The sequence below is a fragment of the Neophocaena asiaeorientalis genome, unplaced genomic scaffold (genome assembly GCF_003031525.2).
Source record: "Neophocaena asiaeorientalis asiaeorientalis breed wild unplaced genomic scaffold, Neophocaena_asiaeorientalis_V1.1 scaffold24, whole genome shotgun sequence".
Classification (NCBI taxonomy): domain Eukaryota; kingdom Metazoa; phylum Chordata; class Mammalia; order Artiodactyla; family Phocoenidae; genus Neophocaena; species Neophocaena asiaeorientalis.
In genome coordinates, this window is record NW_020185317.1 from 4923858 (window position 1) to 4939631 (window position 15774).

A 15774-nucleotide genomic window follows, 5' to 3' on the forward strand; every position below is an offset into this window, starting at 1 on the left:
AAGATTATTGTTTTCAGCCAGTACTATCTTGATGTTAATTTAATCGTTTGGGCAGCTAGAGAACTGAATTAACCTTCGGGTACTGTAAGCTAAATGTTCCAGTTGAGATGTCCTATGTTAATTTTTTATATGAAGCATTGAAACTTATTTCTTAATTGAAAAGATATAACAAAGACATATTCAACTACGAACCAAAGAACATAACTTTACATTCTTAATTTTCAAATATAAAAGATAACGCAGGGGCTTCCCTGGTGGCGCAGTGGTTGAGAGTCCGCCTGCCGATGCAGGGGACACGGGTTCATGCCCTGGTCCAGGAAGATCCCACATGCCGCGGAGCGGCTGGGCCCGTGAGCCATGGCCGCTGAGACTGCGCGTCCGGAGCCTGTGCTCCGCAACGGGAGAGGCCACGACAGTGAGAGGCCCGCTTACCGCAAAAAAAAAAAAAAAGATAATGCAAATGTACAGGAATCCCTTGCTTAGTTGCGAGGCTGCATAGTGGTCTGAAGGTGATGTTTCTGTGATTCAGATGATTTCAAGGTCTTTGTCCTCTTCTAGACGGCCTCTCTGCCCATCGTGGTGATCTCCAATGTCAGCCAGCTCCCGAGTGGTTGGGCCTCCATCCTGTGGTACAACATGCTGGTGGCAGAACCCAGGGTATGGAAAACACATCTACTTTTGTACCAGGGGTTAACCAGAGACCTCGTGCTCTAGCTTCTGCATATCTGAAAGAGCCCCTAAGGGCCAGATGTTGAAGGAAGAGTGGCACAACTCAAGTGGCATTGCTAAGGATCGGAGTAATTCTGGAAAAGCGAAGCACGTATATGTATTAGAAATGAGAATTATGATTTTCCTTCCATGTGAATAAGCTCAGGCAACGGATGATTTCGTACAGCTTTTACTGTGGAAGAGGTCCTTTATTTTTATGCTTTTTAAAAAATGTATATATGCTAAATAAGCCTGCTGCATTCTTAGAGTGTGGGTACTCTAATACGGTTGATTAATTACAGTTGATGCTGGTTATTCACTGTACTTAAAGTCCTTTAAAGTCACTGTGAACACTGAGTTGGCAGATACTGAACCACTGCATCTAGGGGAAACACAGGGTTAGGTTCCCATGAGCCTCTGGCACAACCTTTGCATTTGCTGATCAATACATAACCTTGTTTTGTTTAAAGATCCCTTATCTAATATACTTGTTGATTCATTAACATTGAACTCATGGCAAGCAGCTTTATAACTCACATCTGAACAAAGCTTGTATATCACATGCATTTTCTCCATAAGGCACTTTGGAACACTAGACAGCACTTCAGCCGTGCCCTTGAGGGCCATGTTAAAAATGAAATCACCAACAAAAAAGCATACGAAAATGCAAAAACCGTGGCGCTAAACAGACCTCAAAAAAGACACTCGGGTATAGTATGAGAGCTGAAATAGCAAGGCAGATCATAACTTTGTTTGACCTCACCTGGAAACATACATGTTTGGCAACTCAAACTTTTCACTGCTGTGTGCCTGGGTACATCTGCACATGACTGCAGAAGTGCCATGAATATTGATTTAGGAATTAGATTTTAGTGAGTTGATGAATTCACAAATGTGAATCTGCAAATAATGAGGATTTCTCTTCTTTAGCTGTGAAAACATCTGTGTGTCATAGATGAGAACTGAACTTTGGCTCAGATCCATGTTTCAGTGCCAGGCTTGTGACTGGTGGCTCGTCAGTAGCCCTTAGCTTCTGGGTGTTTTCTCTCTAGAATCTGTCCTTCTTCCTGAACCCGCCTTGTGCACGATGGTCTCAGCTTTCAGAGGTGCTGAGTTGGCAGTTTTCTTCCGTCACCAAAAGAGGTCTCAATGTGGACCAGCTGAGCATGCTGGGAGAGAAACTTCTTGGTATGAGCATATTCACTTTTTACGTAACTAACAATTGAAATTCATAAAATATCTTGACTTGCTCCTTTCCCCCTCTTTCCTCTTTATTTTGTCCACGGTAGGAGAGTGTTAAAATCTATTGGCTTTTCCACCAGCAGTTTATTATAGCTAAGTGAGAATGATGCCTCACCTTAGAAGGAGATAGAGACCTGATGAAAGATTTAAATGAATCACTTCCCCATTATCTCATATTAACATTTCTGAGCAGGGTTCCTAGGGGAAAGATGTCTAAATTATGTAAAATATATTACTTGTGGCTTAAATTCTTTGAGAAATAGGAAGTTTTATTAACCTTGGGGAGAAAAACAGCAAGCCCCCAACATGGTAAGAATAAGGTCTTCGGGCTGCCCACCACACAGCACACGCCCAGGTCTCTTCCATCAGGTGGCCCAGGTGTGAGGAGACACTGTCCACATCAGGAGGATGCCCGTGACCAGCACTGCCTGATGGGCAGGGTGCAGCCCATGATAGAGAATTCCCTTTCAGTGGCTGATGTCATGGATTTATTAGTTTCCCACACTAAGCAAACCTAAGACCTACTAGTCTCAAGGTCAGATCTTCAATGAATGGGACTATCTGAACTATTTTTTTAAAAAATCCATGGTCACCTTTTCGCCAGATTTGCTTTCTGTATAGCAGAACTGCATGTACTGCAAACACCAGTAGGCTTTTCCTAACCAAATGGCTCTCAGCAGTGCCTTCTCTTGGCCATGCAGCTGTCACAGTGAGAGTCTTGTGCAGTTTAATAAAAAGTAAGAAGTCATTCCTATTCCTTTCCCTTATTTGGTGAGAGTTAAGACAGATATCTTTTCTGCCTACAGTGGCTTATTTGGGGTTCTCCGTGAAGAGAGATGTCAGGCTCACCACCTCTTACGGCCGGGCTTCTTCAATTTGTGTAGCTGATAACCCCGAGGCTTCCTTCCCCTCTCATTTCTCTCACTGGGCTTTTGATTTGCATCGACCTCCCTGAGCCTGTGTCCTATTTGGAGGAGGACTGAGGGAAATGCCTAATTAATATCTAAAATAATCTTGTAAAGTCAAGTGTCAGTTAAATCGATCACCTAGGGGTGATCTTGGTCTTAGTTTGAACTTGAAAAAAATTCCTCAGGGTCACCGGGAGAGGAGCCTGCCAAGGAGGGAGAGGGAAGCAATGGGAAATGATATTGCACAAGGGGTACCAAATCGAGGCTTCTCCAGAAAGCACAAGTGATTGTATTAGTGAATCTGAGAATATCAGCTGTGTACACACAACCTTCCTTTGCTGAGTGTTGGCTCTTTGAGAGCAAATACCACAGCCATCAGTCCAGCCAAAGCTTCAGAATTGATTTCCATTTCCTTAAAAAACTTATTTTTATTTGTTTAGGTCCCAGTGCTGGCCCTGATGGGCTTATTCCATGGACTCGCTTCTGTAAGGTGGGTGCTGTCTGGAGTTTATACTGTGAGTGCTTTCCGCTCTCTGTTGAGGGTCTCGGATTTCTCGCCGCGGTGCCGGCTGCACTGTGCTTGCTTTGGCGTGTTCCTCTCGCCCCCGGAACCCCTAGGGCAAGTTGTTTACTTTCCTTCGGCGCGCTGAAGGTTAGTCTCCAAGTGCGAGTCTGACAGGAAGCACCTGCCTGGGTGATAACATTCTCTCATATCCGAAATGAGTCTTCTGTTTGCTCACACTGACCCCTGGCCTGGCAGCGTTTTAGCTCCGTCCATGAGTAACGTGTGGTCTGTGCCGGCGTAGACAGCCTGCTGGGCCGGAGGGGGTGTCTTGAGCCTGCTCAAGCAGTGAGACCAGTTGGGGGGAGTAATCAGACCCCGCTAGGGTCACCAGACAGTGCTGACAAGCTCACGCTACTGGAGTTTAGTAGTGTGAAGGCAACTGGTATTCTGGGATCACGCTGGAGGTCATTCCCTGGCTGGGTCGCTAATGTTTGGAGAGGGAAGCAGAGCCTGGCTCAGGAAATGGAGAGGTTGGTGTCTGAAAGCTGGTAAGAGGGGAGGGACGGCTCTGTAGGGGGCAGTGCTAGCTTTGGCAGCTGGGCAGTCTTTGCAAACTAAAACCCGATGGCGGGAGGAGACACGCTAAGTCACTGTTTTGGATTTCTTGGTTTCTAATGTGTGCATCTGTATACTTGCAGGAAAATATAAATGATAAAAATTTTCCTTTCTGGCTTTGGATCGAAAGCATCCTTGAACTCATTAAAAAACACCTGCTCTGTCTCTGGAATGATGGGTAAGGGCCATTGATGGGTGTATTTTTGAAACGTGTTGAGCACACGCTCCATTGCTGCAAGGCTGAGATAGGCCTGACCCAGACAGACTTCATTATTTGGCAAGACTTGGGTGCATCTCACAGAAACAGATGCTAGCAGGCTGTCCCTTCAGGCATTCACGATAGTAGACCCTCATAAGATTAAAATTATATTTTCGTAGTATATGTATATGCATTTTCAAAACTAAATTTAAAAACCCTGAGTGCCATTCATGCCTTCATTCATTCTACGAAAATTTCTTGAGCGCCTGCTTTATTGCCTCCAAGTAAGGAAGAAAAAACTTTTTTGACTCGGTAAATTGTTTCTAATGTTTTCCCAGGGTCAGTTGATATTTCAGAGGTCTAGAATATGAAAATGGATTGTCTGAGCCTTTCTCTTCACTAGAAAGGATGCATGAATTTAGACATTCTCATGGCCTTCAGAATCCCCAGGTGAAATGAAAGGCTCATTGATCCAGCAAGTATTTATTGATCATCTGTAGCATCCAACGGGCACCATGTTAATGAGCTTTTTTGGGACTTCAGCATATATATGTATGAGTGAAATGCTTCCTGAAGTGTCAATGAAATAGATTTTAAAGCATCTGAAATAGTTGATACATTTCTATCCTGTGTTCTTGTGTCAAGTTGCAGTCATCTTGATTTGTAAGTGAACTTGAAAATTACAGTCATGACTGAACCTCAGAGTACCTCCATCAATCCCTTTCCATGTGCAGGTGTATCGTGGGCTTTATCAGCAAGGAGCGAGAGCGGGCTCTGCTGAAGGACCAGCAGCCGGGGACATTCCTGCTGCGGTTCAGTGAGAGCTGCCGGGAAGGGGCCATCACGTTCACATGGGTGGAGCGGCCCCAGAATGGAGGTGGTAAGCCAAGGCGCCTGCACACACACCGATTCAGAATGTGGGTGCAAGCCCTTCTTCTTCTCTGCAAATCAACTCATACAAATGATGAGCTTTTGACATACAATCGCAGCTCCTCCACTTATCCCCAGCTGAGCTTCCCCAGTAGGATTTAATACATCACCAAGGGCTATTTGGGATTCGTTGCCTGGAACATATTGTGCAAATGATGATTTTTTTTTTTAAAGACAAGGCCACATTCTTTCCTTTTTGTCAGGTATGTCACCTGTAGGTGAAAGATGCGAGTCAGTATGACTGGCAGTCATTTATTGGGAGGAAACCCACAGTGCACAGGCGTGAGCTTCCAGACCCATGGAGGGGAATCCCACGTGGAGGTGCACGGATGAGGGCAGGCTCCGTGAGAGGGGTCCTGGGACTGGGTGCAGCCCTCCACCTTGCCTTCTGACAGAGAAGGCTCGTGCACGTTTATCTGGGTTATATCTTGGGTTTCTATTTGACCAAGCGCATCCATGGCAAAAACAATTCTGAAAACCTACGCGTTATGAAACAGGTTTCAGTGGAGACAAGAAAGTGATAAAGACAGACTGGTGACTTTTCACTCTTGCTTGTAGTTTGCTCTGTTTGAAGGATTGGAGGGAAAACTGATTTGTTCCAGTGACTTATGCTTTCAGTTAGAAGATGCAAAAAGATAGGATACTTTCCTTGTTCTATTTTTTTTTTTCTTCTGGTAAAAAAACAGGAGAGCTGGGATTAGAGCCCAGTGAGGACAGTAGATGATAGAGCCTGCCCTTTTCTTCTTCTCCCCCGGTAGTTCTTTCCTGAACTTGCTGAGAGATGGAACTAGCAAACCAGGCAAAGATGAAAACCGTTGGCAACCGGAAAGTTTAAAGCAGGGCCGCACCAGCTACAAAGCTTTGGTCTGAAGTTCTAGAGCAGAGTCCCCAGAGCACCTGGCAGCAGCCTCTGGAGTGTGTGCCCCAAAAGTGAAATCCTGGATCAGTTAGGAAGCAGGATTCCAATGAAGTCTGGGACTAAGACCAGGAGTGAATTAAACTGTGTTTTTTTACATTAAGGATTAGAGAAAAAAATAGCAAATAGGGTCTCTTTTTGGTTTGTTTAAAAAGTTGTCTTCCATGTGTTGTTGTTGTTTATTTTCATTTTTCAATATGACGAGAAAGACAAAGTGAGTTTATCTTCTAGTAACTTAATCTATGGCTTGAGCCAAGAAGACCCAATTAGTAATTAGTTATTTTAAAGGTATTTAATAAATTTCTTTTGGCTAGACTTACAAATCTAAGTAAATAATGACAAATGCAATATTACCGAAAGTAATGATGGCCTTTATTTTTCCTATTTTAAAGAAAGGATAATAATCTATTTAGGAATAAAGCAATTACATGCTCTGTGATGTAACTCCTAGATTGTGTTTAGTTCTTACCAGGTTCTGTCAAATCCATAAACTCTGCAGTGTTTTTTTCTCTCCTCTATTGTTGAGGGATATTCTGTGGGACTCACTTTGCTTTTCTTCCTTTTAGAATCTTGCTTCCATGCGGTTGAACCCTACACAAAGAAAGAACTTTCTGCTGTTACTTTCCCTGACATTATTCGCAATTACAAAGTCATGGCCGCTGAAAATATTCCAGAGAATCCCTTGAAGTATCTGTATCCAAATATTGATAAAGACCATGCCTTTGGAAAGTACTACTCCAGGCCAAAGGAAGGTAAGTGGGCGGAGTGTGCAAGCATTGCCTGATGAGTCATAGCACAGCCCAGTCGTTCCTGTGGTCGTGTTCTCCCTTCATCTAGTCCAAAGGTTTGTGGGAGACAGGCGTTAACCCCACACACTGCCCTTGCCTTCCTATCGGTGCAAGGTGTCGGCACAGACTCCCCCCATGCCATGTCACTAGCCCACCCCTTCTTTTGAATTGGTAAAAGCAGGCTTTCTAATAAACACAGCGCAGTTGAAACATAATACCTTGTTTGGCCTGATACAGATAGTAAGAAAGGAGTAAATGGTTCTTGATCTCAGGGGTGTTGGAGAAGGTCCATTTCTAGTCGTGTGTATTTGTTACATTTTTACTTTTTCTACGTGGAGGGGTAAAACGTAGGACCTGTGACGGTCACCTGCTTTATGTCAGCCTGCTCCTGAAATTGAGGAAACAGAGGCCCGGGCGAAGTGAAGTGGTCCCTTCATGGTGACCTGGTAAGTTATTAGGTCACATCACTGAGAGCAGGTCTAAGTTTAGCACACGGGTCTCCCTCTGCTTAGTCTTCATTGAACCGCATTTGAGAAAGTGGAAGTTAGACTAATCTGGTTTGGAATGCACCAACAGACTTAATGATTTTTCAGGATCAGTAGTCTCAATGTTAGCACAATTACTTTAGATGCACCCAGCTTACCTTGACAGATGTGTTTATTACACCAACCAGGCCAGGACCAGAAACCAGATAAAACTTCTGTGGGATTTCAAGCCTTGGAAAGAGAACCGTCTTAGCTTGACTTCTGTGCTGAACGTGCCTCCCCTTTTCATCTGGTTGTTTCTGCTTTCGCAGTACAATTTCAGGTGACCCAGGCAGGGAGTCTAACCTGACTGCCAAGGAAAACAGTCCAGTCTTGATCAAAGAAAAAGTTGATTGTTCTTGTGTAATTTCTGCTAACGGAAAGTGTACGTGATGTGTTTGCTTCTAGCCCCAGAGCCTATGGAACTTGATGGCCCTAAAGGAACAGGATATATCAAGACTGAATTGATTTCTGTGTCTGAAGTGTAAGTGAACACAGAAGAGTGACATGTTTAAAATCCTCAAACAAGCCCCACTCCTGGCTGGGGCCTGTTGAAGATGTTTGTTCTTTGCTTTTCCATTGTAATTGTTGCTGCCACCATCACAGATGGACCTGTGGAAAGATCCTAATTAGAGATCCTGGTGTCACTGCCTATCAGCATTTTATTGCCTTTATAAAAACAAACAAACAGCAAACCAAAACAATCCAAAAAAAAACAAAGTTGTATTTAAGGCATATAAGTTCTCCCCAAACTGATATTTTGAAAAAGTGTAAATAAAATGAACAAAAATCGATCAGAGTGGGCAAGCAGTTCTTTTCCATCTAGAAAAGGCCAAAGTAATGACTGAGATACATTTTTTTCCGTTTGCTTTTATTTTGTTGTTTCGTTTTGTAAAAGGTAGAAAAAATTTTCGAAAAGTCATTGTCAGTTATTTGGCCTGCAGCACTGTCTTGGGGTGAATGGATGTAGCCTTCATGTAAAAACCCTCTGGAGCAGCCTTATCTGCATACAGACCTCAAGGTAGGGATGAGGGACTCCCCAGACATTTCTCTGGCGCTTCTCGGGCCAGGGTAGGTGACACAACTGCACAAGCTCGTGCCCATGTTCACCCAGGCAGAAGCGGTGCAGGATCCAGACTGGCTATATCTGGCTCCCATCTCTAGAAGACAGTGTGTTTCCCAAGGGGCCGGGCTGGGGACATGAACCTCTCGGGATCTGTCCTTTTTCAAATGTATTTTACAAGTGTATACACGTCCCTGAAATAAACATCTAAAATGATGATTCAGTCACAGGCCAAAGATGAAATGGCAAAGTTTGCACCGCTGCTTTCATGATCTAGATGTTAACATTTCCTGTTTCTTTCTCCCCATTTTAGTCACCCTTCTCAACTTCAGACCACAGACAACCTTCTTCCCATGTCTCCTGAGGAGTTTGACGAGGTGTCTCGGATAGTGGGCGCTGTAGAATTTGACATGGTGAGTACCACACAGGGATGCTTTCAGCACGCTGAGTGTTTGCTCTCTGAGGCAGGGAGGGTGCCTGGCAGACCCTGGGCCTATCTGTGAGTTCTCAGAAGGAGCCTCTGGCAGAGCCCAGAAGGGTGTTTTTTAGATTAGCTATGACAAGTTGGAGCTAGCTGTGTTTAAACAAGCTACGTCGTCACCAGGATTTTTACTCCTGGCCTTCATCACCTTCCAAAAAATAATGACATTTCAAATATTTAAAAGCTCCGCCTCTGCCTTTTAAATTTGTCCACATAGAAATCTCATATGTTAAGGAACTAGGATTTCTCTGATAAGAAAATGTTTTCCTTTTGTCCCGTTGTTTCAGCACTGTGTCTGGGTGAAGAGGTGTTATTTTTAGGAAGGGAGGAGACTAATGCTTGGTATACAGTCATTATAGAGACTTGGGCAGCCACAGCAAAACACTTTACCTGATTTGTGTTTGAGAACTAACTTGTACCGCTAGCACCTGGGGCTGTGAAGGGCTTTGCCAAGAGTAAAAAGTTCAAGGAGTGAAGCAGAGTGTCATGAGTACGGTGATAGGGATGGAAACAGGGCTGTCCACAAAAGAGTGCATCTTCCTTTGGGAGAATGTTTTTCAGTATGTCAGATAGTATTGTTTGCCTGTCAACCTGAAATCCTTCCCCTTAAAGATTTTATTTATTTATTTATTTTGATTGGCTGGATTTTTGCTGATGCTGTTTTAATTTTAAGCTCTTTTCCACATGAAGCTATTCCAGTTCATTTTTTATAAATTTATCTACTTTATTTATTTAGTTTTGGCTGCATTGGGTCTTTGTTGCTGCGCACGGGCTCTCTCTAGCTGTGGCAAGCGGGGGCTACTCTTCGTTGCGGTGCGCGGGCTTCTCATCGCAGTGGCTTCTCTTGTTGCGGAGCACGGGCTCTAGGCGTGCAGGCTTCAGTAGTTGTGGCTCACAGGCTCTAGAGTGCAGGCTCAGTAGTTGTGGCACACGGGCTTAGTTGCTCTGCAGCATGTGGGATCTTCCCGGACCAGGGCTCGAACCCGTGTCCCCTGAATTGGTAGGTGGATTCTTAATCACTGCACCACCCGGGAAGCCCCCCAGTTCATTTTTTTTAATTTGCTTAATGTTTTAAAGAAAAGCCTCTCTGAGTCATTACTGGCCCCTCTTCATCACTGGTGCCTGGCACAGACTGCTCAGCGATGCAGGAGGGAGGACAGGATTAGGGGAGAGGGCGCCATCTCCCAAGGTTCAGGGTCGCGCATCCCTGTGTTCAGGGAATGCATTTGTGCGGCATTAGTAATATCTGTTTAGACTCAGGTTTCTGGTATGTAACCTTTTCCTTATCCTTTTCCCTCACCTGAAGAAGTACAGGCTAAAATCTTTACACCCTCCTGACTGTTAAGGCTGAAAAAAAATCACTTAGAAAAACGCTTAGGTAGTGTAATAGCACAATAGTTCTGTTCCTATTGGCGAGTGAAAGATGAACCTTGTACCTGTGTACGGTTGCATCCTCTGTTGGAATGTAGCTCCCCACACTGCTCTGAAGTGTTTTGTGAGCCCTACACAAAAATGGAATAGCTGTAAAGCCCTATTTAGAAAGTGTAAGATCGATGGACAGAACCAAACAACAGCGCGATCTTCTTTTTCTCCTCCTTTGCTGTTCCTGAGCAAGTTACATCATCATCGTGGTCATCACCACCATTAATAGGTGACACTTGTTAAGCACTTACTGTGTACCAGGCACTCCACGGGTAGTAACTTAGTGCTCACAACAGCCTTCTGAGTTAGGTATTATTGTTTTTCCCACTTTACAGATGTAGACAAAAGAGGCTCTCCAAAACTATGAAACTTGACTAAGATGAAGTAGTTAGTAAATGAGGGAACGAATATTTGAATCCACCTGGGGTGTCGCTAGACTGCGTGTTCTTGTCTACTCTCCTGATGCCCCCCCCACAGAAAGCTGACCTCTGATTCATTCAAAGCCTGCACCGAAGAGAAGCTGTTTGCACTTGACACTGAGTATGTGTTGTTCTGGTTTATTAAGACGAAGGCAGCGTAGCCTTTGGGTGAGAGGCCTGTGTTTGGGATTTGGAGATCAGAGCTCCAACTCTGTCACACCATTATGCCCTGTGACCTTGAGAAAATAAGATGGATTAGTCCCCTCCATCTGTGCATGCAGTATGACCGCTTTCTCTGTGCTCTCGGAACGATACTGTGAGAGCAATTTAATTACTCTAAATATGTGCCAGGAAATGGTTTTGTGGCTCTGGATCCCCTCTCCCCCTGCCCAGGAGCCATCCATTTCATTCCAGATGATTTCATTCATTTCATTTATAGAATAAATCTATTTTTATATACACGCACACACACAGATCTCCAGAGTAAACCCATAGAAGATTTAAGAGCTATAATATGGGCACAGCACTGGTTAGACAAAATTAAAGTTGGATTAGTCTCCGAATTGGGTGGACTCCACCTTGTCTGTCCCAAATTGTCCTCAGCCTTGGCCACGATTTCCTTTCCACATCCATCCACTCTTGGAGTTAGGGCTTGTGCTCTGAAATAGACCTTTCGAGGAGCTGGCTGGTTTCGGCCATGTCTGGAGGTTGCAGCTCTGGACCAGGGGGCCCTGGGGCCAGCGCCTGGTGCCACCTCAGGAGCAGGAGGACCGCAGGCTCCTGAGAGACAGAGCACCAGTGTTTTCTGTAGCCTGGCTTCAGTGCTTGTTTAGTCTGGCTTCCCTGTACAGTAAACTTCTTCCTCTGGGACAGCATGAGAACCAGTCTCCTCTCCTAGAGGCCTTTGGGCAAAGCTTGGACAAAGCTGATAATAATTTAATGATAAATATTAAATAACACTTATTAATTGTCTGCTATTTTCCATCTAGTCTACTAAGCATTCTACATATGCTGTATAATTTAATCCTTTCAACAAATCTATCTGTTAGAGACTATCAGTCTCCTTTGAATAGATGAGGACCTTGGGATTTAGAGGTTAAGTAACATGACTTGGTCACACAGCTAGTAAGAGACAGTGACAGGATTTGAGCCCAGGGTCGCTTGCTTTCTCTCTCTCTCTCTCTCTCTGAAGACCACCATCTTTACATACTTTACTCTCAGCCAGACTGAAACATAGGGGCAACTTCATTGTGCTTTTCAATCCAAAATATTTTCCTAAGAGCCCACTATGTACCACCCACTATTGAGTACTTGGGATTAAAAAAAAAAAAAAAAAGGACACTGTTCTCAAGAGGCTTGTAGCCTAGAGCTGTGTTGCTGTCGGTGTTTTGGGTCTGAATGATTCTCTGTTATGGGGCCGTGCTATGCGTTGCAGAATGTATAGCAGCATCCCTGGCCACTACTCACTAGATGCCAGTAGCACACACACCTCCACACCCGGTCATGACAATCCAAAATGTCTCCAGATGTTGCCAGAGGACAGAATCACCCCTGGTCGAGAGCACCTGGTCTAAGGGGAGAGCCCAGCATGGAAGTGAGATAGGAAGTCAGTGGCAGGCCGGTGTCCTTTGGATGAGCAATTCACTGCCTCCGAAGGGCCCTGCTGGGGGAGGTGGAGGGGGTCCTGATGATTCTGCTTCTCTAGCCTCTACCTGAAACTCATTCGTTTGTTATTCCTGCTGAGTGGCCTTTAAGGAAAATTCATCATTTCCCCCAAATCCCTCTCTCCCTCTGGCATACAGCTCAGCATTGCCTCACTCTTGTTTTGCATGAGCAGATTTGCCACGTTGCTCTGTCCCCAGACTTGCATAACAGCAGAAAGCTTTATGCAGCTTGGATGAATTGAGAGAATTAAGCCAGCAGGCTGCAGAGTAATAATCCATCAGCTTAGGTGACGTAAAAGGTTTCTATTAGTCCAGGAGAAAGGATAGCACATGCTGACGGCCCTCTAATTCCATGGTGGTTTTTTGCCGGGGGATGTGTCTTTCTACTACTCCATTGTAGAACACACAAGTAATGTTAAATATATGAGTCTGCGTTTTACAAGAGCAGTGTAACAAATGTAACCACATTTTCTTTTCACAGATGAATGCAGTATAAGAGCATGAATTTTTCTCATCTTCTCTGGTGACATTTTTCCTTCCCACCTGTGACTCCCTCCTGCTACTCTGTTCCTTCACATCCTGTGTTTCTAGGGAAACAAAAGAAAGGCCAACAAATTTGCTGCAACCTGTTGATAGCAAGTGGATTTTTCCCTAATTCAGAAACATCTGTTACTCTGAAGGGCTTCATGCATCTCATTGAAAGTAAAATTGAAAGGCCCTCTCCACAGAGTGGGTTTTACAAATAAAATACATCCAGATACACCAAAATCATCAGAACTAGAATGAGAGTCCTTTGGGAAAGGTGAAATATTTAGCAGCATCTAGCAAATGCCATGCCTAGAGTCAGTGCTCCATTGTTATAGGTGGCTGGGTAGATCACACGGTTATTTAGGCAACTGCTTCATGCAGGATTGGCATATTTCTCTTCTGGAGAATTCTTATTTGTTCTCTCTGCTTTAAATGTGGCTAGAAGTTTTCCAGTGGTTTGCCTATGAAATAGTGCCAAGTTAAGTTTACATAGTATTCCATCACCTCTTTATTGAAGGTAGCCGTCCTGTATCTGGGCAGAGGATAAAAGTTGTGTTCTTTATTATATCTTCCACACTAGCCATTGAAAGCTAGAGACAAATTCTCTCTCTCGGGAGAATTAGTTTTTCTCTTTGTTATGGCTTTATGATACTGGCTAACATCAAAGGGAAGGAAGTAAACTTTCCAAATTCGTGAGTAGTGTTTTCCGTTTAAACTTTAATATCCAAAGCTGAATATATTCTGCCTCCATCACGGTCACTAGTAAATGAAACTGTCTTCACCGTTCTGTCAAGGGAGCCAAACTATTAACAGCTCTCTTAAGGTAAATCCTGTTATTTTTCAAAAAGTTGAAATTAATTGTAGATGTAGACAAACTCCGAAATTTATTGCATGTTTCTTAAATGGGTTCACTTGTCTTTATTGTTTTTAGCTGGTATTTAGTCTTAGTCATAAAATTTTCAAATTGAGAAGAGAAAATAGTAACTGACAAATCATTAACCAGAGATTATGAGAATCAGATACTTTGAAAACTCATCCTGTGTAACTGCGTTGAGAATTGCGTATCTTTCACTGATGAATGTGTTTCTCTCACAAATACATTGCAAATGGTTCCACGGTCTCTCTTGTGCTTTTTCTAGACCCTTTTTGGACTGGATGATGTTTTGTGAAGTGTGTTGTGTTACTTACCTCGTCCCTTCATTAGCACTGACATGCAAAAAAGTGGTTTAGGGAGTGGGTTTGACAGGGTTCTTCTAGATAACATTCACAAACTGCTGTCTGCAGGTGCATCTTATTTCTCTACTGTCACCACCACAATCATACTGTTATGTAAATACTGTATTTTTCTGGTGGGAATAAAGTTTCCTTGAAGTCTAGCTCAAAATTAAAGCTAAAGTATAGGTACTGCATTAAATATAATATGCACATGGTACTTTCCTTGGTATTAAACACAAATCAAGGCCTCCTCTCAGATTTTACATAAGATGATTGATATCAACCTGACTGGGTTTGCGTTGACTTTTTAAATTGAAATGATGAAGGAACAAAGATGACAGTTAAATTGTTCCTAATTGCTAATATTTAACTATTTGGTATATTTTTGCCCTCTAAGAATGCTTTGGCATAGTTTCATTTTACTGCACCAGTCAAGAGACTTTGTTTACTTTTAAAAAGTATTAAAATTATAAAGTTAGTCTCTTACAAATATTTTGTATAAAGATTTTAAAAGTTACTGGCATTATGTGTAGGTTTGATGTTTTTCTCATCTTTTCTTATGATTAAGCATAAGAATATATCAGTCCTTATTTTTAAATATGATTAATACCGTTTTCCTAAGTGTTACCCTTTCTTACCCAGATTAAGATAGGTTGGTGGAAGAGATCAGAGGAAACATTATTGAAACAAGCTATAATGAGTACCATAAATAGCAAACAAACGAAAGTCCTTTGGTCTTGGGGACCACCAGAGCTGCCTCCAAATGCAGAAGTAATTTGGCATTTATTGTAAAGTGGATTTCAGTACTGCTATAATGCAAGTTTTTAATTTTAAAATACATGTAAAATGGGACTCTGTATGGTGTCCATAGCAGCATCTAAACTCCACACCTCCTTGATGCGGTGAGGTATTACTTTCTGAGAAGTTACTACACCCACACAAAAAGCTGCCGTTCTTTTCTCCAAAAGTGTTATAAGCTAGAAAGCTGTGCCCTTCGCAAAGTAAAAGGCATTGTGTGCTGGAAAAAAATAGTAAACTAAAAGAATTGGCAAGTTAGATGTAAGTCTGGCAGGTTAGACGCAACTGTTGTTCGATGAGCTAAGGGGATAGTGGTGTAAGCTTGAATTCCGGCCTCATAGCAAATATGACTGTTCTCACCTCCCTATCTATAGTATTTACATCTAGGAAATATAAAGTTTCTTCATAACGAACATGAAGAGTTGTATTTCTCCAGGGAGTGAAGTAGATAATGCCCTGCCTAGCCGGTATGTTTGTATTTCTATATAATCGATCATTGTAAGAAGTCACTGAATAGATTCTGGCTAAGGGATGTTTGTGTGTTTTAAGAGTATTTCTGGTATGGGGTTTTATACGCCTAGGACTTTTATGCACCACTCAGGACAAATTTCTCCCTTTTCAGGAAAGTGTCTTCTGAGACGGCAATAAATAGATTTTGCTATTCTGTCAGCATTCAGTGATGGAAGTCTATTTGTTGCCTGTAAGCTGAAATGGGATAGTAAGTCTTAATTGAACAAAGCACTCCTTTCACATCTGACTACCCCAGGAAAAAACTAGAAGTTGTTTTGAAAGCTCTGGTACCTACTTTTTGAACTGGGATGCTGTGCCCAGAGTAAGGGGTCCTTACTC

General features: G+C 43.0%; 1 protein-coding gene across 3 annotated transcripts in view; it reads left to right on the plus strand.

Annotated features, from left to right (window-relative positions):
- STAT1 (signal transducer and activator of transcription 1) overlaps positions 1 to 14031 on the plus strand; it is a 40806-nt gene extending 26775 nt beyond the window's left edge. For 2 of the 3 annotated variants that reach the window (XM_024733668.1, XM_024733667.1), the window contains exons 17-25: positions 559 to 657; positions 1761 to 1896; positions 3299 to 3348; positions 4062 to 4156; positions 4912 to 5057; positions 6590 to 6775; positions 7744 to 7819; positions 8712 to 8811; positions 12866 to 14025. In XM_024733668.1, the coding sequence (XP_024589436.1) occupies positions 559 to 657; positions 1761 to 1896; positions 3299 to 3348; positions 4062 to 4156; positions 4912 to 5057; positions 6590 to 6775; positions 7744 to 7819; positions 8712 to 8811; positions 12866 to 12880 (903 nt within the window). In that variant the 3' untranslated portion in view covers positions 12881 to 14025. Of the gene's footprint in view, positions 1 to 558; positions 658 to 1760; positions 1897 to 3298; positions 3349 to 4061; positions 4157 to 4911; positions 5058 to 6589; positions 6776 to 7743; positions 7820 to 8711; positions 8812 to 12865 lie in introns of all 3 variants that reach the window. The other variant, XM_024733669.1, reaches the window with a different exon arrangement.
- The last annotated feature ends 1743 nt before the right edge of the window (positions 14032 to 15774 follow it).